Source organism: Triticum aestivum, chromosome 3B (genome assembly GCF_018294505.1).
Source record: "Triticum aestivum cultivar Chinese Spring chromosome 3B, IWGSC CS RefSeq v2.1, whole genome shotgun sequence".
In the NCBI taxonomy this organism is placed as follows: Eukaryota; Viridiplantae; Streptophyta; class Magnoliopsida; order Poales; family Poaceae; genus Triticum; species Triticum aestivum.
The window spans coordinates 476,570,503-476,596,659 of NC_057801.1; the positions used below are offsets into that span (position 1 = coordinate 476,570,503).

General features: G+C 45.4%; 2 protein-coding genes across 3 annotated transcripts; both read right to left on the reverse strand.

The window, feature by feature from the left end:
• Nucleotides 1–3,842: 3,842 nt before the first annotated feature.
• Nucleotides 3,843–6,767, reverse strand: LOC123070460 (uncharacterized). The gene is made up of 3 exons (XM_044493689.1): nucleotides 4,756–6,767; nucleotides 4,484–4,634; nucleotides 3,843–4,112 (listed from the first exon to the last, which is right to left on the reverse strand). Exons 1-2 carry the CDS (start codon nucleotides 6,027–6,029, stop codon nucleotides 4,523–4,525), a joined length of 1,386 nt encoding a protein of 461 aa, XP_044349624.1. The 5' UTR covers nucleotides 6,030–6,767; the 3' UTR covers nucleotides 3,843–4,112; nucleotides 4,484–4,522.
• Nucleotides 6,768–9,025: 2,258 nt separating this feature from the next.
• On the reverse strand, nucleotides 9,026–18,937 carry LOC123070461 (uncharacterized). 2 transcript variants are annotated; one of them, XM_044493692.1, is made up of 9 exons: nucleotides 18,522–18,937; nucleotides 17,292–17,377; nucleotides 16,889–17,185; nucleotides 15,630–15,767; nucleotides 15,143–15,218; nucleotides 14,774–15,063; nucleotides 14,578–14,703; nucleotides 14,201–14,476; nucleotides 9,026–9,240 (listed from the first exon to the last, which is right to left on the reverse strand). In XM_044493692.1, exons 3-8 carry the CDS (start codon nucleotides 16,970–16,972, stop codon nucleotides 14,210–14,212), a joined length of 981 nt encoding a protein of 326 aa, XP_044349627.1. In that variant the 5' UTR covers nucleotides 16,973–17,185; nucleotides 17,292–17,377; nucleotides 18,522–18,937; the 3' UTR covers nucleotides 9,026–9,240; nucleotides 14,201–14,209. The 2 variants fall into 2 exon arrangements, with proteins under 2 accessions (XP_044349627.1, XP_044349625.1); XM_044493690.1 differs by having other exon boundaries at nucleotides 14,201–14,482.
• Nucleotides 18,938–26,157: the final 7,220 nt, after the last annotated feature.

Here is a 26,157-nt window from a genome sequence, read left to right on the forward strand (position 1 = left end):
CGGGGGCCGCAGATTTCACTAGTGGCTTCTCTCGAGAAAAATAGCATACGGTGGGTAAACAAATTACTGTCTGGCAATTGATAGAACTTCAAATAATTATGACAATATCCAGGCAATGATCATTATATAGGCATCACGTCCAAGATTAGTAGACCGACTCCTGTCTGCATCTACTACTATTACTCCACACATCGACCGCTATCCAGCATGCATCTAGTGTATTAAGTTCATGGAGAAACGAAGTAATGCAATAAGAACGATGACATGATGTAGACAAGATCTATTCATGTCGGAATAGACCCCATCTTCTTATCCTTAATAGCAACGATACATACGTGTCATTTCCCCTTCTATCACTGGGATTGAGCACCGTAAGGTCGAACCCATCACAAAGCACCTCTTCCCATGGCAAGAAAAATCGATCTAGTCGGCCTAACTAAACCAAAGATTCGAAGAAGAAATACGAGGCTATAAGTAATCATGCATATAAGAGATCAAAAGACTCAAATAACTTCCGTGGATAAAAACATAGATCTGATCATAAACTCAAAGTTCATCGGATCCCAACAAACATATCGCAAAAAGAGTTACATCAAATAGATCTCCATGAGACCGTTGTATTGAGAATCAAAAGAGAGAGAGGAAGCCATCTAGCTACTAACTACGGACCCGTAGGTCTACAATGAACTACTCATGCATCATCGGAGAGGTATCAATGAGGATGATGAACCCCTGCGTGATTGTGTCTAGATTGGATCTGTGGTTTCTCGAACTTGCGGGGCTGGAATTGTCTTTCGTCGACTCTCTTAGGGTTTCTAGAATATTGTGGTATTTATAGAGCAAAGAGGCGGTGCGGGAGGAGGCCTAGGTGGGCACAACCCATCAGCCCAGGCGCATCCAGGTGGGTTGTGCTCCCCTTGGAGCCCCCCTCTGGTACTTCTTTGGCCCAATAGGTGTCTTCTGGTCCAGAAAAAATCACCAAATAGTTTCGCTGCGTTTGAACTCCGTTTGGTATTGATTTTCTGCGAAGTAAAAAACAAGCAAAAAATAGCAACTGGCACTAGGCACTATGTCAATAGGTTAGTCCCAAAAATTGATGTAAAGTTGCTATAAAATGATTGTAAAACATCCAAGAATGATAATATAACAGCATGAAACAATCAAAAATTATAGATACGTTGGAGACGTATCAGCATCCCCAAGCTTAATTACTGCTCGTCCTCGACTAGGTAATGATAAAAACAGAATTTTTGATGTGGAATGCTGCCTAACATGTTCATCACATATTCTTTTCTTTGTAGCATGGACATTTGGACTTTTATATGATTCAAAGCAATAGTCTAGTTTTGACATGAAGTTTCAATACTCAAGCATATCAACAAGCAACCATGTCTTTCAAAATACCAATACTAAAGCAAGTTATGCCTAGCCCATTATGCTCAATCATTGATCCATTCATGAAACACACTCGCATATTAGCTACACCCAATGCTCAAGTACAATCATAGTGCCCCTTAGTTGGTGCTTTATAAGAGAAGATGGAGACTCAAAATAAAAATTACATAAAGTAAATAGAAAGGCCCTTCGGAGGAAAGTAGGGATTTGTAGAGGTGCCAAAGCTCAAAGCAAAAAGATAGAGGTAAAACATTCTGGGTGGCATGCTTTTCCTGTCAACGAAAATGATCGAGTAGTTCCCAATATTTTCCATGCTAGATATATCATAGGCGGTTTCGAAACAGAAAATAAAGTTTATTCCTTTCTCCACCATACTTTCACATTCTACGACTAACCGAATCCACGGGACCAACACTTTCCAAGGAATTTACTATTTGACAATATAAAGTAAATTCATTTTTTATTTCGGGACTGGGCATCCCTAATACCTTTGTCGTATTCCCGTGCAATGACAAGTGAATAAACACTAATCTTGAGAATAACACATCTAGCATGGAAAATTATCAGCCACCCGCTACTGTTTCATGAGCGGTACGAACACATAAAAGAGAAATTTATTTTGAAATTAGAGATGGCACATACAAATTTGCTTAAAACGGCAAAAGAATACCGCATATAGGTAGGTATAGTGGACTCATATGGCAAAACTGGGTTTAAGGACTTTGGATGCACAAGTAGTGATCATACTTAGTGCAAGTGAAGGCTAGCAAAAGATTGAGAAGCATCCAACCAAGAAACGAAAAATCTCATAAGCGAGCATTAAGCATAACTAACACCGAATAATGCACCACAAGTAGGATATAATTTCATTGCATAACTATTGACTTTCGTGCTTGCACAGGGAATCACAAACCTTAACACCAATATTCTTACTAAAGCAAAATTACTCATCAACATGACTCACATATTATATCATCATATCGCAAAACTATTACAAAGAATCAAGTTTATTTTGTCCAATGATCTTCATGAAAGTTTTTATTATCCCTCTTGAATATCTATTGGGACTAATTTTATATGTTGCTTTTGATAGCTCAAACAAACTAAGTAAAGAACATGAGCATAAAAAAATTCTTCTCTCAAAATAATTTAAGTGAAGCAAGAGAAAATTTCTTGAAAATTTTACTAACTCTAAAGTAAATCTAAGTGAAGCATGAGAGAATTTCTTCAAAAATTCTAAAGCACATCATGCTCAAGAAGATATAAGTGAAGCACTAAAGCAATTCCATAGCTCATAAAGATTTAAGTGAAGCATAGAGAGCAATTCTAACAAGTCATAGCATAATTTTGGCTCTCTCAAATAGGTGTGTCCAGCAAGGATAGATGACACAAAATAAAAATCAAAACAAGCAAAGACTCATATAATACAAAACGCTCCAAGCAAAACTCATGATATGTGATGAATAAAAATATAGCTCCAGGTAAAATACCGATAGTCGTTAGAAGAAAGAGGGGATGCCACTCGGGCATCGCCAAGCTTAGCTGCTTGCTTCTCTTTTAGATAATAGCTTGGGATGCCATGGGAATCCCCAAGCTTAGCATCAGCGCACCAAGCACGTGAAGATCAACCTTCACTTCGTCCGGGAGCGCGTCTCCTTCGGCGACGTCCGCGTTCTCCACGTGCTCTCCTCGTCTCAGTTCGCCGGCGTTTTCATCAAGGGACTGCCAACCGCCGTCTTCTGCTAGTTTTGATCCAGCCTCAACATCGTCGACGACCCTGTTGCGGCTGCGGGGGGCTGTTGGAAAACGGCTAGTGGAGACCCAGCCCGCGCCCACTCGCCCGCACCACGTGCGGTGACCGCGGCCACGTCCGCGCCCGCCGGGGCGTAGCGTTCGCCACGCTCTTCCTGGAGATTAGCTCCACTCTGTTGTAACTACTAGCATGACTCCCGTGTATATAAAGGCCTCGGCCTCTCAGTGAATAACACACAGGATTCCTGCTATTCTTCTGTCCCGATGAGCTTGGAAAGAAAATCGCCATTAATCATGATTCATGGGCCATGAGTATGAGAAGCTAAGACCATCTACAGTTTTACACTCTTCATATCGTAAGACTTCAGAACATTTGCAAGACCATGATGGGAAAATTTCTGTTTTCGATAAAATCACCGTGCAATAAATAAAGAAAACCAAGTCATTTTGAGCTTTCATTATGAAGAGTTACTTGAGTGTTCTGGGAAATAACTAAAATACATGCCTGCGACCAGGTTTAACATTTTCACAAACAAGTTTGGCAGGTCCCAAAGAATCAGTATAAGATAACCTACAACCAAATGCATAAGCAGGTGGTCTATGAACACAAGAAAAATTAGCGCGACACATATATCCTGCAGTAACTTTGATGCAAGGACGATAATCCAACTTCGCATTATTAAGACGGGGCTATGTATCAAAAAACAGGGCCATGAAGGTCACATGGGCATTATTTTCTCAAAGTAAAAAAAATACACAGAAAGTTTCACTGCAGTTCAACACCCAAACATACTTGGTGACAAAATACACCCCGCAATCAACATGACTGAGGATGGATTTTCATTTTCCTAAATAATCATATATTTGGACAGATACATACGTTAACCAAGTTCTCAACAATCCTAGTAAACAAAATATCTTCAGGTTCATGCCCCCCTCTCTTCTTCTCCATATGCTGCCAGAACCTGTAAACAATTGGTGTTCACAAAAATGATCATAAGATTAGGTCACTCATATAGTCACATTGCTGGTAATTACTACTGCTGCTCAGAAGTGGATAAGAAATTGGTTCTCTCTTAAATCATAGCCATATTACTCATATGTAGCTGCAGCAGGTTATAATGAGATCACATTGCTGATGATATGGTTACTGCTCTTACGCTTGGTAGGAATCTACTAATTGCAAATTGCACCAGGCAAGTCAAATATGCAAGAAATGATAACATTGATATCAACACAGAGACTGCCAGGTTAGAAGTTGTGTGACTGAAAAAATGTTAACTGAGACAGTTGTAAGAAGTTGTGCCTTTATTGCCTATACTGGCATTATTTGTACCTTCATTATTCAGTGGGCAATGTGAAGCTTAGCGTCAGCTCAACCAATACGTGGAATCCGCACTTGCGCATCCTGTGCCCGGATGTTCTTAATCAGTTCCTTGAAAGATTCAGGTATGTGTTGGTACTCGTGGAACATGAGTCCTTTAGACCTACATATGTTGAGGAAGAGAAGGACAACCGAAATTAGAATTAAACATACATCCATTCGTTGCCGTGGATACTGATGAGGTGCATCTGTGCTAGGAAGGGAACTGAGGAAGGAAAACATACCACTCAGGAGTATGGCAGTAGGTCATGAGATGATCAGCAATGGTGAAGGGGCGCACAGATGGGCGTATCCTGTCCTTCCCATCATGTATTTTGCAGGACTCGGCTAAGCGCTCGGACAAACCAGTCCCCAGCGAATGCAACACAATGGGGTCCCATGGTAGACTGAAGTAGATGGAGTTGCTGCTCAAGGTTGGGAGGTCCCTGGCCGAAACAGACAGGCATCGGTCACCGCTGAGAAACAGCGAGCGGTCGCCTAAGGTGTTCACCGGGATAAGCTTACACTGCTGGCTGCTCAGATGCACTTCATAGAGCCTGAAGACTTCTAGTCCCGACCAGTCCATCTCCTTTGTACCAGGAGCTGGGTGCCGGACGACGAGCAGCATCCTTCCACCAGACTCCACGAGTAGAAAATCGCTATACATGCGATCAGCAAAATATGGAGCATGAGCAACCACCACAGAATTCTCGAGGGGTTCCTCCTGTCTGGGAGGAGGGTATAGCTGCAGGATCTCGTGTGAAGACAGGGTGGTGGCATAGAGCTTTCCTTGGAAGGACAAGGTATTCCAAACATAAAGACCTCGGTGGAGAAGCTCCCAATCTGAACCCGGGTCGGCGCCGAGCACCACACTTGTGCAGAGGAACCAGACCACCACCGCAATGGAGGTCGCCGAGGACGCGCTGCTGCATATCGCGGCGCTCATGTCGAGCAGCTTCATCCGCCTGACTACCGCGTGGTACACCGGGGCGAGGGGCGGGAAATCGACCACGACGCGCGTGAAGGGATGCAGCACGCGGACCTCGGTGGTGCGCTTGTGCACGAGGATGAGGAGTCCGTCGGTGAAGCCAACGATCCTGTGTTGCCGGAGCTCCGGGAGGAGGACGCGGAGGCGCCTGGCCGTGCGCGTATGGAAGAAGACGATCTCGCAGGCATCGTCTGGGCGGACGGCGTCGCCGTCACAGAGAGCGACCCAGCCGCGCGGGCGTAGGCGGGGATCCCGCAGTGTGGGGTCGCGCGCCGTGGGCGTGCAGGCGCGCCAGCCGGAGCAGACGGCGCGGAAGGCGATGTAATCAACCACGTCGCCGTCGCCGTCGCCGGCCAGGAGCCGGCAGGTGATGAGGCCAACTATGTCGGTGGGCAGGGACGCCCATCCGCCGATTACTTGCGCCCGCGCAGGGCGCTTGCACGCGGCGAGCGTTGTCAAGGTGGCACCTTTTCGCTTCCTTCCCGCCGCCGCCGCCCCGGCCGGAGCAAGAGCGGGCAATTTCCTCCCCATCGCTCGCGGATTCCTTCTTCAAATCAAATCACAGGCTGGGCTTGGTTGACTCTTCTCCGTCCCGCCCCCGCTAGCTATTTTATACAGGCCACTGGTCGGACCTCGAGATCGACTCGGATTGAGAAGAAATCCCTGATTCCTTCTTCAAATCACGCCGTGTCTCCGGAAGGGAAAACCAGAGAGGGGAGGATTAAGATTTAGAGCAAGGATAATAACAGCGTCGATAGCCGGCTGTAAGCCTGTGCCATATCATCAAAGAGCCAGCTTAAAGCCGGGCCATATAATAGGCTAGCTATACACCGGCTGCTAAGTGGGCTTCATTAAAGCTTTAAATTATTAGTTCTTTAAGCTGGGTATAAACACGATTGGGTGGAATCTCCTAGCTTCGGCCTAGCGCCAGCGGTGTGAGCTGCAAGCCGGCTGCTCTGCTCGTACTGCGTGCTACAGCCGGGCGACTGCAGGAGAGCCGCTCCATTCTCTTTCCTGCTTTCTCTCTCTGCCATGTAGGATTTGGATGAGCTGGCAAATGCTATAGCCTGCTGAGTAAGCCTTATATACATGCTCTTATGAGAAAGTAGGGAACAACCTGACGAGACCGCCGGTGTTGGGTGAGAAGATGGAAACACGCCGCCGCGGATCAGCCGCGGAGCACTCGCCCTTCTGTAACACACGGTTACTAGGTTGGAACAGGGGAGATGAGGGAGATTTTTTCAACTGAAGAAGACGGAGTTGGGTGTGACGCCTTCGAGCTCACGGTTAGGCGTATCCATTGTCGAATGTCTCATTTCTTAGTTAAAAATAAATAAATAAAGGGCATGGGTTATGTTATATCTTGTTCATCTATAAAAAAAATATGATAATGTGTGGCGTGCACACACACATAAAAAAAGTAAAGGAAAATGATGTGTGAATATTCATTCAGGTCATTTTATTTTTGCACAAGTCACATATGGTCATATTTGGAACAAAATTTTGTAGATGCACATTGCTTCTTCCTACTATCCCTAAGGCTACTTCCAATGCTTTGATGCTTACATGAGGTGCTAAGGGCATTAAAAACCTTAGCAACTAGTCTCCCCAATGCATATGTGTTAGCTTTTGTAGCTAAGCTTCCCTCATTAAATTGTTTAACAATTATATAAACTCATTTATGTATTGGTTGGTACTCCCTCCGTCTAGGTGTGTAAGTCATCTTACGAAAACCAAATAATCCCAAAACACTTAGGCACGATGCATTAACTTCTACCTCGTTTCTTGTTTCTAGACATATCAACCAATAAGAGATGAGGGGTGTGTATATTTTTAATGACTTGAGACTACCAAACACGACATGCAGTGGTTAGTTCATTGCATGCAATGCTATTAATTAGCAAATAAACATTAAGGTCTCTCATTTTCCCCTCCTCCTTGGTCACGGTGCACAATCTAAAATGACTTAGGCTGGTTGTAATGGGGAGTATCATATACTAGTACTCCCTCCATTCCCTTATACAAGACCACAAACTCAAATTACAGGTACCTAGGTAAAATTTAATGACTACTTTGCAAGCCAACTTTTCTGCTTGTTATCTGAGATCATTAATGCGCTAGCATGCATGCAAGGAAGGAATGAGAAGGAAGTAGCACAGTGTCATTATGACTACATGCATGCAAGTATTAAACAACTTGCTAGTACGAGAAAACATCATTAAATTTTGCCTCGGTTACTGTTAGTGGCCTTGTATAGATGCAAAATGTATTTTTCATAGTGGCCTTGTATAAGGGAATGGAGGGAGTATCATGCATATGATACTAGTGTATGATACTACCTCCCTAATACATAGTATCATATATTAGTATCATGTAGTACTCTATTTATTGTCATGCATGACACAAAGTAGCATATCATTTAATATGATACAGTATCATGATATGATACTACACCTTCTCTGTCTTCATTTAATGCTATGACACATCATCAAAATTGCCTAGTTGGCATGCATGATACTAGCTATGATACTACCATTACGACCAGCCTTACTCACCTAGATGGAGGAAGTAATCATTTTGCATAGGTCTACCTGCTTAGCACTGTTTCCTTCTGGGATCATCATAATATTCTCTCTCCTCTTTAATTGCTTTGCCACCTCATTTTTTTTATCTATGTGACATCCTTAGCACATGTACACCATGAAGCACTGGGAAGGGCCTAATTATTCTCGCATCCCCATCAAGATCTACGCTAGTTCCACCAATCCATCTCTCGCACGCAGCTAAGTGAGTGTTATAATTGATACGTTTTTACAGCACCCAGGTCACGTAGATCATGCAAAAGCCAGGTTTTTAAGGGTCGACTGACCATACTACTGGACCAAAATATCACACTGACAGCTCCAGGGGCACTGCCACCCAAATACCACTACAAGAACGGGTTTAAACACTAGAGACTTTCATGATCAGCATCCTACAGAGAATTTGATTTCAGACAAATTTTGTGCTGAGATCCCGTAGTACCGGACACTCATTCCTTGGATCGATCGTCTACACCTCATAAACCATCTTCACGGCAATGGTGAGGTCGCGCAGAAAACATATGCGGCGATTAGGAAGAGTTTGGGGAAAGTTCAGGCCCAGCTAGGCTTGTTGCACAACACATACTAGCAGGTGGCAGCGCAGCTGGATTTCAAATTCTCAATTCACGAGTCGTTGGCACGTCACATTGCGGCCATAACAGAGGCGATAAGAGAAAACTATGGGTTCCAACTTCCAAAGTACTCAGTCGGAGGATGACATAGAGCTTGAGCAGATCTACTCATAAGCACTGAAAATGATCTGCTCACCAAAATCCTTAAGTGTGCACTAATTTTGAAGCGTGAGTGCCCAGGTTGTACGTGCAGTATTTTTAGGACAAACGACTACGCAAAGCTGATCCATGGTTCACGCGCCGGGACACCAACATCTATGCAACGATTTGCTCATCCATAAAGAAGTAATTTCATCTAATCACCATCAGAACAGAGCGTTATAAGACTGATGAAGCTTAAAGCTCATTGAAAATCATGTTGATCAATAGCAGAATAGTGTGACAGAATCATGCTACATAATAGACAGAGAAATGTCATAGTGATCCTCCACATTTGTCGATGGAACTGTTGTCCGAACATTGAAGATGTAACCTGCAGTTCTCGTGCACCTCTTCACTGTCTCCTGCATATCTTGCCCACAGTTAATCCTGTAAAGGGAGGCAAACCACGATAGGTTAGTTAACCTCAAGGCCAGAGAGACTACCATCAGTGCAAGTATAACCACAACATAGGTGTTCAATTTCTCTACTTGACCATCTAGTGGCGTTATTCCTTTTATTTTATTTTGGTGGTCATATAAAGGTAAAGGAGGAGGGTTGTGATAGGCTTGGCGAGCCAACGTAAAAACTCAGCCACTCTTATGGAGATGAAACCCAAAAGATTTTCGTTGGGGCGTAACCCTCTCAGCGACGCGCCACATCGGAACCCGGGTGTGGTGGAAAATGGGCAAGGGCCGGGCCGTCACCCCCCAAGTGGCGCGCCGTATCTTGATCCGGATACGGTGGCAAGTGAGCGAGGATCGGGTCGTCGCATCCTTAGTGGCGCGCTACATCGGCGCCCGGATGTAGTGGAAAATGAGCAAGGGTCTTCGCATTTGACTCGACGAGTGCGAAGGGTAAGGAAGCTAGCCGAGCCTAGGAGGATTCGCTTAGGTAGCTGGAACGTAGGGTCTCTGACAGGGAAGCTTCGGGAGCTAGTTGATGCAGCAGTGAGGAGAGGTGTTGATATCCTTTGCATCCAAGAAACCAAATGGAGAGGACAGAAGGCGAAGGAGGTGGAGGATACCGGCTTCAAGCTGTGGTACACGGGGACGGCTGCAAACAGAAATGGCATAGGCATCTTGATCAACAAGAGCCTCAAGTATGGAGTGGTAGACGTCAGGAGACGTGGGGACCGGATTATCCTGGTCAAGCTGGTAGCTGAGGACTTGGTTCTCAATGTTATCAGCGCATATGCCCCGCAAGTAGGCCACAATGAGAACACCAAGAGGGAGTTCTGGGAAGGCTTGGAAGACATGGTTAGGAGTGTACCGATTGGTGAGAAGCTCTTCATAGGAGGAGACCTCAATGGCCACGTGGGTACATCTAACATAGGTTTTGAAGGGGCGCATGGGGGCTTTGGCTATGGCATCAGGAATCAAGAAGGAGAAGATGTCTTAAGCTTTGCTCTAGCCTACAACATGATTGTAGCTAACACCCTCTTTAGAAAGAGAGAATCACATCTGGTGACTTTTAGTAGTGGCCAACACTCTAGCCAGATTGATTTCATCCTCTCGAGAAGAGAAGATAGGCGTGCGTGCCTAGACTGTAAGGTGATACCTGGGGAGAGTGTTGTACCCCAGCATAAGCTGGTGGTTGCTGACTTCCGCTTTCGGATTCGTGTCCAGCGGGATAAGCGTGCCAAGGTCGCTAGAACGAAGTGGTGGAAGCTCAAGGGGGGGGTAGCTCAGGTGTTCAAGGAGAGGGTATTTAAGGAGGGCCCTTGGGAGGAAGGAGGGGATGCGGACAATGTGTGGATGAAGATGGCGACTTGCATTCGTAAGGTGGCCTCGGAGGAGTTTGGAGTGTCCAGGGGAAGGAGAAGCGAAGATAACGATACCTGGTGGTGGAATGATGATGTCCAGAAGGCGCTTAAAGAGAAGAAAGATTGCTTCAGACGCCTATACCTGGATAGGAGTGCAGACAACATAGAGAAGTACAAGATGGCGAAGAAGGCCGCAAAGCGAGCTGTTGGTGAAGCACGGGGTCGGGCATATGAGGACCTCTACCAACGGTTAGGCACGAAGGAAGGTGAAAGGGACATCTATAAGATGGCTAAGATCCGGGAGAGGAAGACGAGGGATATTGGCCAAGTCAAATGCATCAAGGACGGAGCAGGCCAACTCTTGGTGAAGGACGAAGAGATTAAGCATAGATGGCGGGAGTACTTCGACAAGCTGTTCAATGGGGAGAATGAGAGTTCTACCATTGAACTGAATGACTCCTTTGATGAGACCAGCATGCGTTTTGTGCGGCGCATCCAGGAGTCTGAGGTGAAGGAGGCTTTAAAAAGGATGAAAGGAGGCAAGGCGATGGGCCCTGATTGTATCCCCATTGAGGTGTGGAAAGGTCTCGGGGACGTAGCGATAGTATGGCTAACCAAGCTTTTCAACCTCATTTTTCGGGCAAACAAGATGCCAGAAGAATGGAGACGGAGTATATTAGTACCAATCTTCAAGAACAAGGGGGATGTTCAGAGTTGTACTAATTACCGTGGAATTAAGCTGATGAGCCATACAATGAAGCTATGGGAGAGAGTCATTGAGCACCGCTTAAGAAGAATGACAAGCGTGACCAAAAATCAGTTTGGTTTCATGCTTGGGAGGTCGACCATGGAAGCCATTTTCTTGGTACGACAACTTATGGAGAGATATAGGGAGCATAAGAAGGACTTGCATATGGTGTTCATTGACTTGGAGAAGGCCTATGATAAGATACCGCGGAATGTCATGTGGTGGGCCTTGGAGAAACACAAAGTCCCAGCAAAGTACATTACCCTCATCAAGGACATGTACAATAATGTTGTGACAAGTGTTCGAACAAGTGATGTCGACACCGATGACTTCCCGATTAAGATAGGACTGCATCAGGGGTTAGCTTTGAGCCCTTATCTTTTTGCATTGGTGATGGATGAGGTCACAAGGGGTATACAAGGAGATATCCCATGGTGTATGCTCTTTGCGGATGATGTGGTGCTAGTTGACGATAGTCGGACGGGGGTAAATAGGAAGTTAGAGTTATGGAGACAAACCTTGGAATCGAAAGGGTTTAGGCTTAGTAGAACTAAAACCGAGTACATGATGTGCGGTTTCAGTACTACTAGCTGTGAGGAGGAGGAGGTTAGCCTTGATGGCCAGGTGGTACCTCGGAAGGACACCTTTCGGTATTTGGGGTCAATGTTGCAGGAGGATGGGGGTATTGATGAAGATGTGAACCATCGAATCAAAGCCGGATGGATGAAGTGGCGCCAAGCTTCTGGCATTCTCTGTGACAAGAGAGTGCCACAAAAGCTAAAAGGCAAGTTCTATAGGACGGCGGTTCGACCCGCAATGTTGTATGGCCCGGAGTGTTGGCCGACTAAAAGGCGACATGTTCAACAGTTAGGTGTGGCGGAGATGCGTATGTTGAGATGGATGTGTGGCCACACGAGGAAGGATCGAGTCCGGAATGATGATATACGAGATAGAGTTGGGGTAGCACCAATTGAGGAGAAGCTTGTCCAACATCGTTTGAGATGGTTTGGGCATATTCAGCGCAGGCCTCCAGAAGCTCCAGTGCATAGCGGACGGCTAAAGCGTGCGGAGAATGTCAAGAGAGGGCGGGGTCGACCGATTTTGACATGGGAGGAGTCCGTTAAGAGAGACCTGAAGGATTGGAGTATCGACAAAGAGCTAGCTATGGACAGGGGTGCGTGGAAGCTTGCTATCCATGTGCCAGAGCCATGAGTTGGTTGCGAGATCTTATGGGTTTCACCTCTAGCCTACCCCAACTTGTTTGGGACTAAAGGCTTTGTTGTTGTTGTTGTTATATGAAGGTAAAATAAGTGCTAACTGGTAACTGTATGCAAAGCCAAACTTCTGAATGTGCAGCTCAAATGATAAAACAAAGTTTTTTTTAGGGAAACGTTTTACGCCCGGGCGCCGGCCGAAACATTCAGCCGGTCGCGTCGCGTGCGTCTGATCCACATGGATCCAGAGTCTCTCCCCCGTCCTTCTCCTAATTTTTTTTCTTTTGCCTTATCTTCTTCTTCCTTCCCCCACTCAACCTGCCTCCACCTTTCATCCCACCCCACCCCCCTCCGCGACATCAAGCGCTGCCGCCGAGCGCCGCGACTTCTCCAGCGAGGCCACCACCGGCGGAACCCTTATCTTCTTCTTTCTTCTACCACTCAACCTCCATCCACCCTTCATCCCCCCCCCCCCCCCCCCCGCGAACCTCAGGCGCTGCCGCCAAGCGCCGCAGCTTCTCTAGCGAGGCCACCACCGGCGGACCCCATTAGGTTGCTGCACGAGAGACTTGCTGACGATGGTTTCGCGAATGCTACAACCACATACCACAAAGCTACAACCGTTCAACAAAAAAGCTACAACCACGTTCATCAGAGCTGCAACCCGAGTTCGCCGGAGTTTTGTAGCCACTATGATCCAGCGATATTTGCTACAACTGGTGTTGTTTTTTGCTACAACCGTTGTCTCATTTTGCGGCATTGCCATAGCCGGCGTCGGGAATTTTTGCTACAATGCTGTCACGTCGTGCTACAACCAGCACTTAAAATTGCTACAACCGGCACACGAGAATGCTACCACCGCTGAGAAAAAAGCTCCAACCAGAGATACATGGAAACTGAGGGGGGCGCCATGGAAGCTGCAATCGGCACCTGAGAAGGTACAACTGTTGATGGGAAAAGCTCCAACTGACAAACAAAAATGCTTCAACCGGAGGTGAACAGAAGCTATGGTCGGAGGACGAAAGCTGCAACCGGCTATGGAAAAGCTACAACCAGCGTTTTGCAGAAGCTTCCACCATGTACGATGATGACCATGGCGAGTTTTCGACTCGACACGCCGGCGGGCTGCAACTAATGTTGCCGACGACCATGACGGCGGCAACTAAGGGGCCCCGGTGAGCGTCGACCACCAGCGCTGCGACCGCAGGCGATGGCCTCGTGGCTATGGAGGGCAAGAGCTGCGGGGAGGGGGGGGGGGTTGCGGTGTCGCGGGCTGTAGCAACACATCCAACGGCGGCCGGGAGCGAGCGCTAGGCGGCCGGGGGCGAGCGCGCGGCGGCCGGGGGCGCATCCAACGGCAGCCGGGAGCGAGCGCGCGGCGGCCGGGAGCGAGCGCGCGGCGGCCGGGGGTGAGCGCATGGCGAATCTGAAGTAGGGGGGAAGGGGGAAGAAGACGATGACGTGGGAGAGGGGTGATCGAACGGCTCTAATCCCACGCATCGGGTGGCTGGGGCTAGACCGGCCGAACTGCTCGGCCGGTGCGCCGGCGCCTAGCAGTCGCCTTTTTTTTAACCCAATGTAGAACTTTTACAGACAGAAAGGAGGAATAAGAACATTGATCACCTTTTAGACTCAATCAAGTATTGGCGCCATCTGCTTTCTTAACCATGCAAGGCGGGTTTCTTGATCAGCGCAAACAAATATCTGCCTATTGACATCATCTCTGAATATATCACAACTGTTTGCCTTCTCAACTGGTGACAGCTCAGGAATCGCCGTTGCAATGGAAATGCAGTTGCTTAGGGAGAAGTCCGGAATCTGTGGCTCAACTCTTGGCGATGGCGGCACAGCAACTTCATCCTGAATGTGCTTCACTTTTGCCTTTTGCTTCGGTTTGGTCTGCAACTAATATTCCCAGCTCAATTCAGTGTAATTAATTATATGGGCAATCGATTTTCAACTCTATAAGATTCTGCGCAAAACACAGGTTTACGAGTTACCTTGCTATCCGATTCTCGGGGGCGCCACTGGAACACATGATATCCATCATCGCCTTCGATTGAATACTTTCGGCGAGTCCAGCCATTACCACCAAACTCTGTTTTCGTGATCTTGATATCAGAGACCTGCAATACATGTTTCACATAAGAAAAGAGGCAGTTAATACCACTAAATTACACCAATTGCAATACTTACTTCAGAAGTTCCAGCTTGGCGTTCCCTTAGTGTAGCAGTAATGCTATTGCTGTAGAGTCTCCTTGTGATGACCACCTCTGAGAGCTGGTCATTTCTTACCACACAAACTGCACCATTCTGGAATAGCATATCAGAGACATCTTTCCCTTCAATCGCAAAAACTGGCCCATTTTGCAGGAGTGCCAAAGACAATTTGCCCGATAACCATTTCTCTGTTTCATTGACGACAGTTTGCAGATCTTTTGCATGTAAAAAATGGTGCCATTCAGAACCACTGAGAACAGCATCTCCTGAAGAAAAAAGGTAACCCGTGAGAGCCTACAAAACAATAATGTGATTTGTGCAAAGATAAAACATTGAAATTCATACCAGCAAAATCTTTTGGGATTTTAAGTTTCATCATAGGATCAGGTAACTTTCCACCAAGGCCACTTGAGGTCTCAAGCTGCGAACAAGTTAGGATATTCGTCATTCTCTTAGCTAAATTAACTCAGAAACTACAAATTGCCTTGATATGTAAAATATCAAGCAGAAGATTTAAGAGATTCCAGGATAGTCTCCTAAGGTGATCTATAAAGTTGTGAAAAAATGCATCATATCCATTTGTGATAAATCAAACAAAGATAGCTACTCCCTCGTTTCAAAAATAATTGAAGCTCTAGCTTTGTCCTAAGTCACAAAAAATTAAGGTTGAACAAGTCTATATATCTCAATATTTACAACAAATTAGTTCTATTAGATTCAACATAAAACATTCTTTTACTATATATACTTATGTTGTAGATATTGGCGCATATCTTTTATAAACTTGGTACAACATAGAAGAAGTTTTCCCATTAATCATAAAAGAGATTACCGAGTGACTCTGATCATTCCTGACTTCCCCTGTTTTTGTTTGTGTCAGTGGCTCGAGTAAGGAATTCTGATGAAGTTCAACTTCTGCCTGAGCTCCAAAGCTGTCTGTTGATCTTCTTCGGATAAACCAAGCTGACCTCTGCGAGCATTTGTGAGAACAAAGGTTAAGGTAGAAGTATCCGGCTATGAAGCAAACATAGGATTAAACATGGACAAGACATATCAGGTCTTTATAGAACATTTGTGAAAAAAGATGGGCATTCTTTGTCAATGGTTTGGTTACAATGGGACTGACCACACAGAAAGTTCAACCTTTTACTCCTATTTCTAAGTCAACAAAAAACAATCAGGAACATTTGTAAAATGCAACACAGTATCTTAATGTGGCATCACACGAGCAGTATTACTTGAATAAGTAAGTGATTCAACAGAATAATTCATGAAAAGCAAATCCTAATAAAGTATTCCTGAAACTAAAGTTATTCTTTGATTTCTTAAGTCACTGCAAATAAGCAATCAAGAATATTTGTAAATACAACATGCTATTTTTATTTGACATCACACAAGCAAAGTAACTTGTAAAAATAATTGCTTCAACATTATTCATGAAATACAAATCATAATAAAGTATCCTAAAATAAGAAAAATGGGAGCCACAGAGAGTAAGAAACAGCCTACAGCCTACAGCACATGTTATCTTTGTTCTCCTCTTAGATGGATGTACTTAGTAGGATTACTCTTGGCTTACTTTACTACAATCCTCAAGAAAAGAAGTGTCGCACGGCAGACTTCCAACGCAGTATCTTTTCTTAACTAAAGATCATGGCAATTGAAGTATCCAAATGATTTGGAAAAAGGGTAACTACAGTGCTGTAAACATAAAATCTCTATAAAACACACCGTGCAGATTTGTAATAATGTCACACCATTCATTAGACACAGAATTGGAAAGTGTCCTCACACTACGAAACATGGATACACATGACGGGAAAAATCCTAAAACTAAATAACATCAGTCAAAACCGACACGTGTAATGATCAAAAGAGGACGCATGCCTCCATAAATGGTCCACTGTCTCTCCTTCTACAACATGCTTTTGCAGCAAAATTGGCACATCATCAGGGGTAACATAGCCATACCTATAATTAAGAACACACTGAGCAACAGCTTGCTTTTGACGAAGTAAAATTAGAACGTAGAGCTTTGCAGGAAGGTATTGAGATTAGAATGTATATGTTAATACAATTCTTGTATCTTACCAGTGGCCAGTAACTTCTCCAGTAGCACCAGAACGGAATATCATTATATGACCTGCGTACTTGTGAATTTCGGCGCCTGAGCATTCATTAAGAGACACCTCAGCAAGACCTTTGCCTTCTACCTCCTCCTCGAACCTTCTGATCAAAGCAGGGCCACAGACATTGCACCTTTTGTCTCCATCAGTGCAGACAAAAACATAGGAACCTCTTATAGCCTCAAGAGATCCAGGTAGCAATTCAAACTCTTTTACAAGTACCTCATCAACAAATTTGTCAACATCAGAGTTGGTCAGCCCTCTGCAACATCATATATTGAAGAAAATAATCAGCTGATTATATATTCCATCACCTAACAGCAGAAAGGGAAAACTGCATGTTTATTTGTCTACAGCCTTGCAAGTACCTGTATCGGATCATATCAGGAAATATTAAAATGTCTCCAAGAGCTGCTTCCATGCTATCTTTTGCTTCACAGATGGTTAGCTTGGTCTGATAAATGTAGGACAGACCACTCATTAGCAATAACAAAAATAAAACATGGAGAGGTCTTGTCTAATAATCTAAGCACAAGGTGGCTTGTGCTTTCATAAGCATAAGTCACAATGCCCCTAGGATCAGACACACGTGTACAATTTAGCTAATTAACAGAAAAATCAATTTAGAATCAACATAATAATCCGACAACTTCCAAAAATAGAAAATAAAACACCAATCAAAGAATACATACTGACCAAAAAGTGATATATGAAAAAGGAAAGAGCATAAGGGCTAAGGCAGTAACTAGCTTAGGAAGATCATAATACTGAACAATATCACCTTAGATTCCTAGAAACAGTACAAATGCTCAACAATGCCATAGTGGCATACCCCGAGAGGGAAATAAACTAACTAGCTACTTTCGCATATTTTTCAGTAACTTTCTATGTGTTGCACAATGTGGATATAAACACACACACAAAAGAGTAACACATCAAATTATACACGAACCACCATATATGGTTTCAAAGGTGCATAATGGACTCCAGCCAATAAAGATGGCAGGCAGATAACATAGCAAATTATATAATAATCAACTGATGAAAACAATCTCAGCTAGAAGAAACAGAGCCTTATTTGTAACTTGGTGATATGTTACATATGTACCATATATGTATGTGTGGTAACAGCAACAATTATTTCTAGTATGTACTGCTCAGATCCTAGTCCTACCATCCCATAGGCCATAACAATGATCTCCCCCATCAAATGCATCATGTAGATAATGCACAAACATATTTGGCATCAACAGTAAGCATCTCAACACCACCATCACGCTAATTAAGAGATATATGGTGGTCAATTAAGAAACAAAAGTGGTCGAGACCAACGCATCTGCCAACACTCATCGGACCAACCGATTAGCAACCAACGACCGCGATCTCCTGCACGAACTCCACCGAAATAACCAAAACTCAAACCGTACTGTAAGCTAATCGGAACTAGCGACCAGATAAATCTGAAGAACCTAGCGACTCGCAGACAGTTGCCATTACCAAGCCGAATCACCAACTAAACTAAAAAATACTAACAGAAGCATAAGAAAACCCTAATCACCAAGCCGAACAAAAGAGGGGAGAGAGGTAGAGATTCTCACGATTTTCTTCAAATTGGGCTTTCGGGCCTCGATCGCGGCGGCGAGAAGACCGGGAAGTTGGTCGGAGTAGATTGCCTCAACGTGGGACCGCCACTCCTGGGGGCCCTGGTAGCAGAGGAAGAGGTGTCGCTCGTGGAACTCCACCGTCCCTGCGAGCTTCTCCTTGCCGAAATCGTGCCGCTGGAACCCGAACTCCGCGTCCACGTCAGGCGCCGCGTCGGGGCTGACCACCGCCGACTCGTCCGTAGCCGCCGCCGCCGCGATGAAGGAACGGTCGAGGACTGGGAGGGCCGGCCATGAGGAGGAGGAGGAGGCGGTGCTGCACTAGTAGGCTTGGTGCGCGTTGGAAGGGAGGAGCGGCTCGGTGGCGCGCGGTGGAAGGGGAGCTCTGGAGAGTTTTGGGGGAGAATGGAGAGGCCGGGGGGTTACGGGGAGGTGTTCCCCGAGGGGAATGGTCCCGTTGCGTTTTCTACGTCATTTTTTTTTCAATTATTTCGCTACAAAATAAAATAAAATACAGGATACACATACTCCGTGCACAGCCGTAAGAAGGTGGGTGTGCTTGGTTTGAACCCTAACTACAAATTTTGGCATGACCACTGTTGGGTTAAGTGGTTATTTTTAGGCTTATAGGCATTGTAGAGTACACTTCAATAATTTTTGAAAAAGAGTGCCTCCATTTGGTCTGTACCAACTGAGAGCAACTCTAGCAGACCCCGCATTTCGTCGGCCCGCAAAACGCGTTTGCAGTTCGCGCAAAACCGTTTTTGCGGGCCGGCGCGGCCTGGCACAGATACAGACCCCTAAACGGATCCGTAAAAAAGTATATTCGTGGAATATGTTTTTTTACGGGTCAGCTTTTGCCGGTTCTGTTCGGGCACCACTGCGACGACCCGCAAACAGAAAAACTGCAAATCTCGCATTTGACATAGGGTTTCACAAACAAGTTCAAATTCAAACGACATAAACGGTTTTACGCGCAAATAAAAGTCAAGTTCATTACGGCAAACGCAAAAGAGGGCCCTGCAAAGGTTTGCGCCCATGTCCGGCATCATCTTGGTCGATCTTCACTCCGTGCCATTGAGTCCATCTTGAAGTTCATCGGCGCCACCGAATCCACCTCCGGCGCTTGTTCCAACTCCCGCACCGAAATCATCCACATTGCCATCATATGGAGCAGAGAAAACATCACCGGAACTGTAACACGGACCGGCCAGCGCGACCATTCTCCTCTTCAAGATTTCTCTCCTTGCCATATCATGCCATATTTTGGTGAGGTCGTCCATGTCATTGCGGTTCATTGACATGATCTTATTCTCTTCGGCGAGCAACATGGACATGGATTTGTTTTCAGCGGCGCGTGCTCTTCTCTCCTCAATGGCAGCTCTGCGCAGCCCCTCTTCCTTGAGCAATTGCCACTTTTCTTGCTTCTCCTTTGCCTTCTTCTCGGCCAATTCTTTCTTGATCTCCAACGACTTCAACAACATCGACTCGTTGGATTGCACCATGGCATCAATCTTCTCCCTCAAGCTCGATGCTTCTTGCTCTCTCTTCATCTTCTCCTTAGTCTTCTTGTCACCATCGAGCTTGTGCAAATTTCTTGGGTCATCATCATCCTCATCTTCATCCATGTTTGTAAGTGAGCCTCTGTTTGGTGGGGATTCTTTGTCGATCAACTTCCACTTCTCGCACTTTTGGAGCAACTCCCAACAATGCTCTAGTTTGAAGAATCTGCCTTCCGAAGCTTCCATGTCCTTGTACCTATGTTGAGCAATCTTGTCCTACACAATGTGATATGATGCACAAGATCAATCATTTCCCATGATGTAGTATGATGATGCACAACTTGAACAAAGGCAAAACAAACTCACATAGTCGGACTCCACGGTGCCACTTGGAGGTGCATTGCGTACTTGCTCCAAGCAAGTTGCCCAACGGCTGCACATAGGCTTGATATTCTCCCAGCGCCCTTGAAGTGACCGAAATGTGCGTGGAGTTCTATTGGGACGCTTTGCCATAATGCGGAAGTATTGATCTTCGATCCTTTTGCCAATATCTCTTGGCGGTTTGCGAAGTACCCGTGCATGCATCAAGAGACACCGCACTCCATGCTTGGATCAAAGCTTGATCTTCCAATATCATGTAGTTCTTCGATCTTTGGCTTTTCCCAGTTTTTGCTTGCGATTGCTCATATGCTTCCGCTTCGATCTCCTCCAATTCGTCTGCACAACCATGATCATCCATGTCGCCCTCCGTTTCATCGTAGTCGAATGGTTCGAAAGGGGCTTGATCAATGTCAACCGCATTCGTGTCCAACAAGTTCACGAACTCGGTTGTTGCATTGTTGGAACCACCGCTATAGCGAATGATAACAAGTCACGAGATATCGAGAATAATGGCGGAAAATGAAAGGAAATCGCCAAGACCAAAGACGCATACCTTCCGGCCACTTCGTCGAACACCTCGCTCGCGGGGGGAGCGGCACCATTGAACGGCATCGCCGGAGCACCTCCTTGCAGGGGGATGGAGTGAGAAGATGAAGAAGGTGGCCTCTTTGTAGATGGAATCTTCCTCCGCTTTACGCCCGCGGCCTTGCCGACCTTCTCCGCCGCCGGCCGGGATCACGTTGCCGCGTTCGCGCCCGATGAAGGAAATATTCTCTAGAGGCAATAATAAAGTTATTATTTATTTCCTCATATCATGATAAATGTTTATTATTCATGCTAGAATTGTATTAACCGGAAACATGATACATGTGTGAATACATAGACAAATAGATAGTCACTAGTATGCCTCTACTTGACTAGCTCATTAATCAAAGATGGTTATGTTTCCTAACCATAGACATGTGTTGTCATTTGATTAATGGGATCACATCATTAGGAGAATGATGTGATTGACATGACCCATTCCGTTAGCCTAGCACTTGATCGTTTAGTATATTGCTATTGCTTTCTTCATGACTTATACAAAGTTCCTGCAACTATGAGATTGTGCAACTCCCGTTTACCGGAAGAACACTTTGTGTGCTACCAAACATCACAACGTAACTGGGTGATTATAAAGGTGCTCTACAGGTGTTTCCGAAGGTACATGTTGGGTTGGCATAATTCGAGATTAGGTTTTGTCACTCCGATTGTCGGAGAGGTATCTCTGGGCCCTCTCGGTAATACTCATCACCTAAGCCTTGCAAGCATTGTAACTAATGAGTTAGTTATAAGATGATGTATTACGGAATGAGTAAAGAGACTTGCCAGTAACGAGATTGAACTAGGTATTGGATACCGACGATCAAATCTCGGGCAAGTAACATACCGATGACAAAGGGAACAACATAGGTTTGACCGATAAAGATCTTCGTAGAGTATGTAGGAACCAATATGGGCATCCAGGTCCCGCTATTGGTTATTGACTGAGAATGGTTCTAGGTCATGTCTACATAGTTCTCGAACCCGTAGGGTCCGCACGCTTAACGTTACGATGACAGTTTTATTATGAGTTTATAAGTTTTGATGTACCGAAGTTTGTTCGGAGTCCCGGATGTGATCACGGACATGACGAGGAGTCTCGAAATGGTCGAGACATAAAGATTGATATATTGGACGACTATATTCGGACACCGGAAGTGTTCCGGGTGATTTCGGAGAAAATCGGAGTGCCGGGGGGGGGGGGTTACCAGAACCTCCCGGGAGAGTATTGGGCCTCATGGGCCTTAGGGAAAAGGAGAGAGGGGCGGCCAGCATGGGCCGCGCGCCCCCTCCCCCCTCTGGTCCGAATTGGACTAGGAGGGGGGGCGGCGCCCCCCCTTTCCTTCCCCCTCTCCCCCTTCCTTCACCCTCCTAGTAGGAGTAGGAAAGGAGGAGTCCTACTCCTACTAGGAGGAGGATTCCTCCTCCCTTGACGTGCCCAAGGGGCCGGCCGGCCTCCCCCCTTGCTCCTTTATATACGGGGGCAGGGGGCACCCCATAGACACACAAGTTGATCTACGGATCGTTCCTTAGCCGTGTGCGGTGCCCCCCTCCACCATATTCCACCTCGATCATATCGACGCAGAGTTTAGGCGAAGCCCTGCGCCGGTAGAACATCATCATCGTCACCACGCCATCGTGCTGACGGAACTCATCTCCGGAGCTTCGCTGGATCGGAGGTCGGAGATCGTCATCGAGCTGAACGTGTGCTGAACTCGGAGGCCCCGTACGTTCGGTGCTTGGATCGGTCGGATCGTGAAGACGTACGACTACATCAACCGCGTTGTGCTAACGCTTCCGCTTATGGTCTACGAGGGTACGTGGACATACACTCTCCCTTCTCGTTGCTATACCATCACCATGATCTTGCGTGTGCGTAGGAATTTTTTTTGAAATTACTACGTTCCCCAACAGTGGCATCCGAGCCTAGGTTTTATGCGTTGATGTTATATGCACGAGCAGAACACAAGTGAGTTGTGGGCGATACAGGTCATACTGCTTACCAGCATGTCATACTTTGGTTCGGCGGTATTGTGAGATGAAGCGGCCCGGACCGACATTACGCGTACGCTTACGCGAGACTGGTTTCACCGTTACGAGCACTCGTGCTTAAAGGTGGCTGGCGGGTGTCTGTCACTCTCACTTTAGCTGAATCGAGTATGGCTACGCCCGGTCCTTGTGAAGGTTAAAATAGCACCAACTTGACAAACTATCGTTGTGGTTTTTGATGCGTAGGTAAGAACTGTTCTTGCTAAGCCCGTAGCAGCCACGTAAAATTTGCAACAACAAAGTAGAGGACGTCTAACTTGTTTTTGCAGGACATGTTGTGATGTGATATGGTCAAGACGTGATGCTATATTATTGTATGAGATGATCATGTTTTGTAACCGAAGTTATCGGCAACTAGCAGGAGCCATATGGTTGTCGCTTTATTGTATGAAATGCAAACGCCCTGTAATTGCTTTACTTTATCACTAAGCGGTAGCGATAGTCGTAGAAGCAATAGATGGCGTAACGACAACGATGCTACGATGGAGATCAAGGTGTCGCGCCGGTGACGATGGTGATCACGACGGTGCTTCGGAGATGGAGATCACAAGCACAAGATGATGATGGCCATATCATATCACTTATATTGATTGCATGTGATGTTTATCCTTTATGCATCTTATCTTGCTTTGATTGACGGTAGCATTTTAAGATGATCTCTCACTAAAATTATCAAGAAGTGTTCTCCCTGAGTATGCACCGTTGCCAAAGTTCGTCATGCCCAGACACCACGTGATGATCGGGTGTGATAAGCTCTACGTCCATCTACAACGAGTGCAAGCCAGTTTTGCACACGCGGAATACTCAGGTTAAACTTGACGAGCCTAGCATATGCAGATATGGCCTCGGAACACGGAGACCGAAAGATCGAGCGTGAATCATATAGTAGATATGATCAACATAGTGATGTTCACCATTGAAAACTACTCCATCTCACGTGATGATCGATTATGGTTTAGTTGATTTGGATCACGTGATCACTTAGATGACTAGAGAGATGTCTGTCTAAGTGAGAGTTCTTAAGTAATATGATTAATTGAACTTAAATTTATCATGAACTTAGTACCTGATAGTATTTTGCTTGTCTATGTTTGTTTGTAGACAGATGGCTCGTGCTGTTGTTTCGTTGAATTTTAATGCGTTCCTTGAGAAAGCAAAGTTGAAAGATGATGGTAGCAATTACACGGACTGGATCCGTAACCTGAGGATTATCCTCATTGCTGCACAGAAAAGTTACATCCTGGAAGCACCGCTGGGTGCCAGGCCTGCTGCTGATGCAACTGGCGACATTAAGAATGTCTGGCAGAGCAAAGCTGATGACTACTCTATAGTTCAGTGTGCCATGCTTTACGGCTTAGAACCGGGTCTTCAACGACGTTTTGAACGTCATGGAGCATATGAGATGTTCCAAGAGTTGAAGTTAATATTTCAAGCAAATGCCCGGATTGAGAGATATGAAGTCTCCAATAAGTTCTACAGCTGCAAGATGGAGGAGAATAGTTCTGTCAGTGAGCATATACTCAAAATGTCTGGGTATAATAATCACTTGATTCAACTGGGAGTTAATCTTCCGGATGATAGCGTCATTGACAGAATTCTCCAATCACTGCCACCAAGCTACAAAAGCTTTGTGATGAACTATAATATGCAAGGGATGAACAAGACTATTCCCGAGCTCTTCGCAATGCTAAAAGCTGCGGAGGTAGAAATCAAGAAGGAGCATCAAGTGTTGATGGTCAATAAGACCACCAGTTTCAAGAAAAAGGGCAAAGGGAAGAAGAAGGGGAACTTCAAGAAGAACAGCAAGCAAGTTGCTGCTCAAGAGAAGAAACCCAAGTCTGGACCTAAGCCTGAAACTGAGTGCTTCTACTGCAACCAGACTGGTCACTGGAAGCGGAACTGCCCCAAGTATTTGGCGGATAAAAAGGATGGCAAAGTGAACAAAGGTATATGTGATATACATGTTATTGATGTGTACGTAACTAGAGCTCGTAGTAGCACCTGGGTATTTGATACTGGTTCTGTTGCTAATATTTGCAACTCGAAACAGGGACTACGGAATAAGCAAGCACTGGCCAAGGACGAGGCGACGATGCGCGTGGGAAACGGTTCCAAAGTCGATGTGATCGCGGTCGGCACACTACCTCTACATCTACCTTCGGGATTAGTTTTAGACCTGAATAATTGTTATTTGGTGCCAGCGTTGAGCATGAACATTATATCTGGATCTTGTTTGATGCGAGACGGTTATTCATTTAAATCAGAGAATAATGGTTGTTCTATTTATATGAGTAATATCTTTTATGGTCATGCACCCTTGAAGAGTGGTCTATTTTTATTGAATCTCGATAGTAGTGATACACATATTCATAATGTTGAAGCCAAAAGATGCAGTTGATAATGATAGTGCAACTTATTTGTGGCACTGCCGTTTAGGTCATATCGGTGTAAAGCGCATGAAGAAACTCCATACTGATGGACTTTTGGAATCACTTGATTATGAATCACTTGGTACTTGCGGACCGTGCCTCATGGGCAAGATGACTAAAACACCGTTCTCCGGTACTATGGAGAGAGCAACAGATTTGTTGGAAATCATACATACAGATGTATGTGGTCCGATGAATGTTGAGGCTCGTGGCGGATATCGTTATTTTCTCACCTTCACAGATGATTTGAGCAGATATGGGTATATCTACTTAATGAAGCACAAGTCTGAAACATTTGAAAAGTTCAAAGAATTTCAGAGTGAAGTGGAAAATCATCGTAACAAGAAAATAAAGTTTCTACGATCTGATCGTGGAGGAGAATATTTGAGTTACGAGTTTGGTTTACATTTGAAACAATGCGGAATAGTTTCGCAACTCACGCCACCTGGAACACCACAAAGAAATGGTGTGTCCAAACGTCGTAATCGTACTTTACTTGATATGGTGCGATCTATGATGTCTCTTACCGATTTACCGCTATCGTTTTGGGCTTATGCTTTAGAGACGACCGCATTCACGTTAAATAGGGCACCATCAAATTCCGTTGAGACGACGCCTTATGAACTGTGGTTTGGCAAGAAACCAAAGTTGTCGTTTCTTAAAGTTTGGGGCTGCGATGCTTATGTGAAG

Bases quoted from the DNA above. Each gene is read 5' to 3' on its own strand.
- LOC123070460 (XM_044493689.1), bottom strand. From the start codon at position 6,029: ATGGGGAGGAAATTGCCCGCTCTTGCTCCGGCCGGGGCGGCGGCGGCG. The intron at 4,635-4,755 runs GTATGTTTTCCT...CAACATATGTAG, and splicing joins TACTGCCATACTCCTGAGTG to GTCTAAAGGACTCATGTTCC.
- LOC123070461 (XM_044493690.1), bottom strand. From the start codon at position 16,972: ATGCTCAGGCGCCGAAATTCACAAGTACGCAGGTCATATAATGATATT. The intron at 15,768-16,888 runs GTAAGATACAAG...AAATGCTCGCAG, and splicing joins GGAGAAGTTACTGGCCACTG to AGGTCAGCTTGGTTTATCCG. The intron at 14,483-14,577 runs GTAACTCGTAAA...TGGGAATATTAG, and splicing joins CCCGAGAATCGGATAGCAAG to TTGCAGACCAAACCGAAGCA.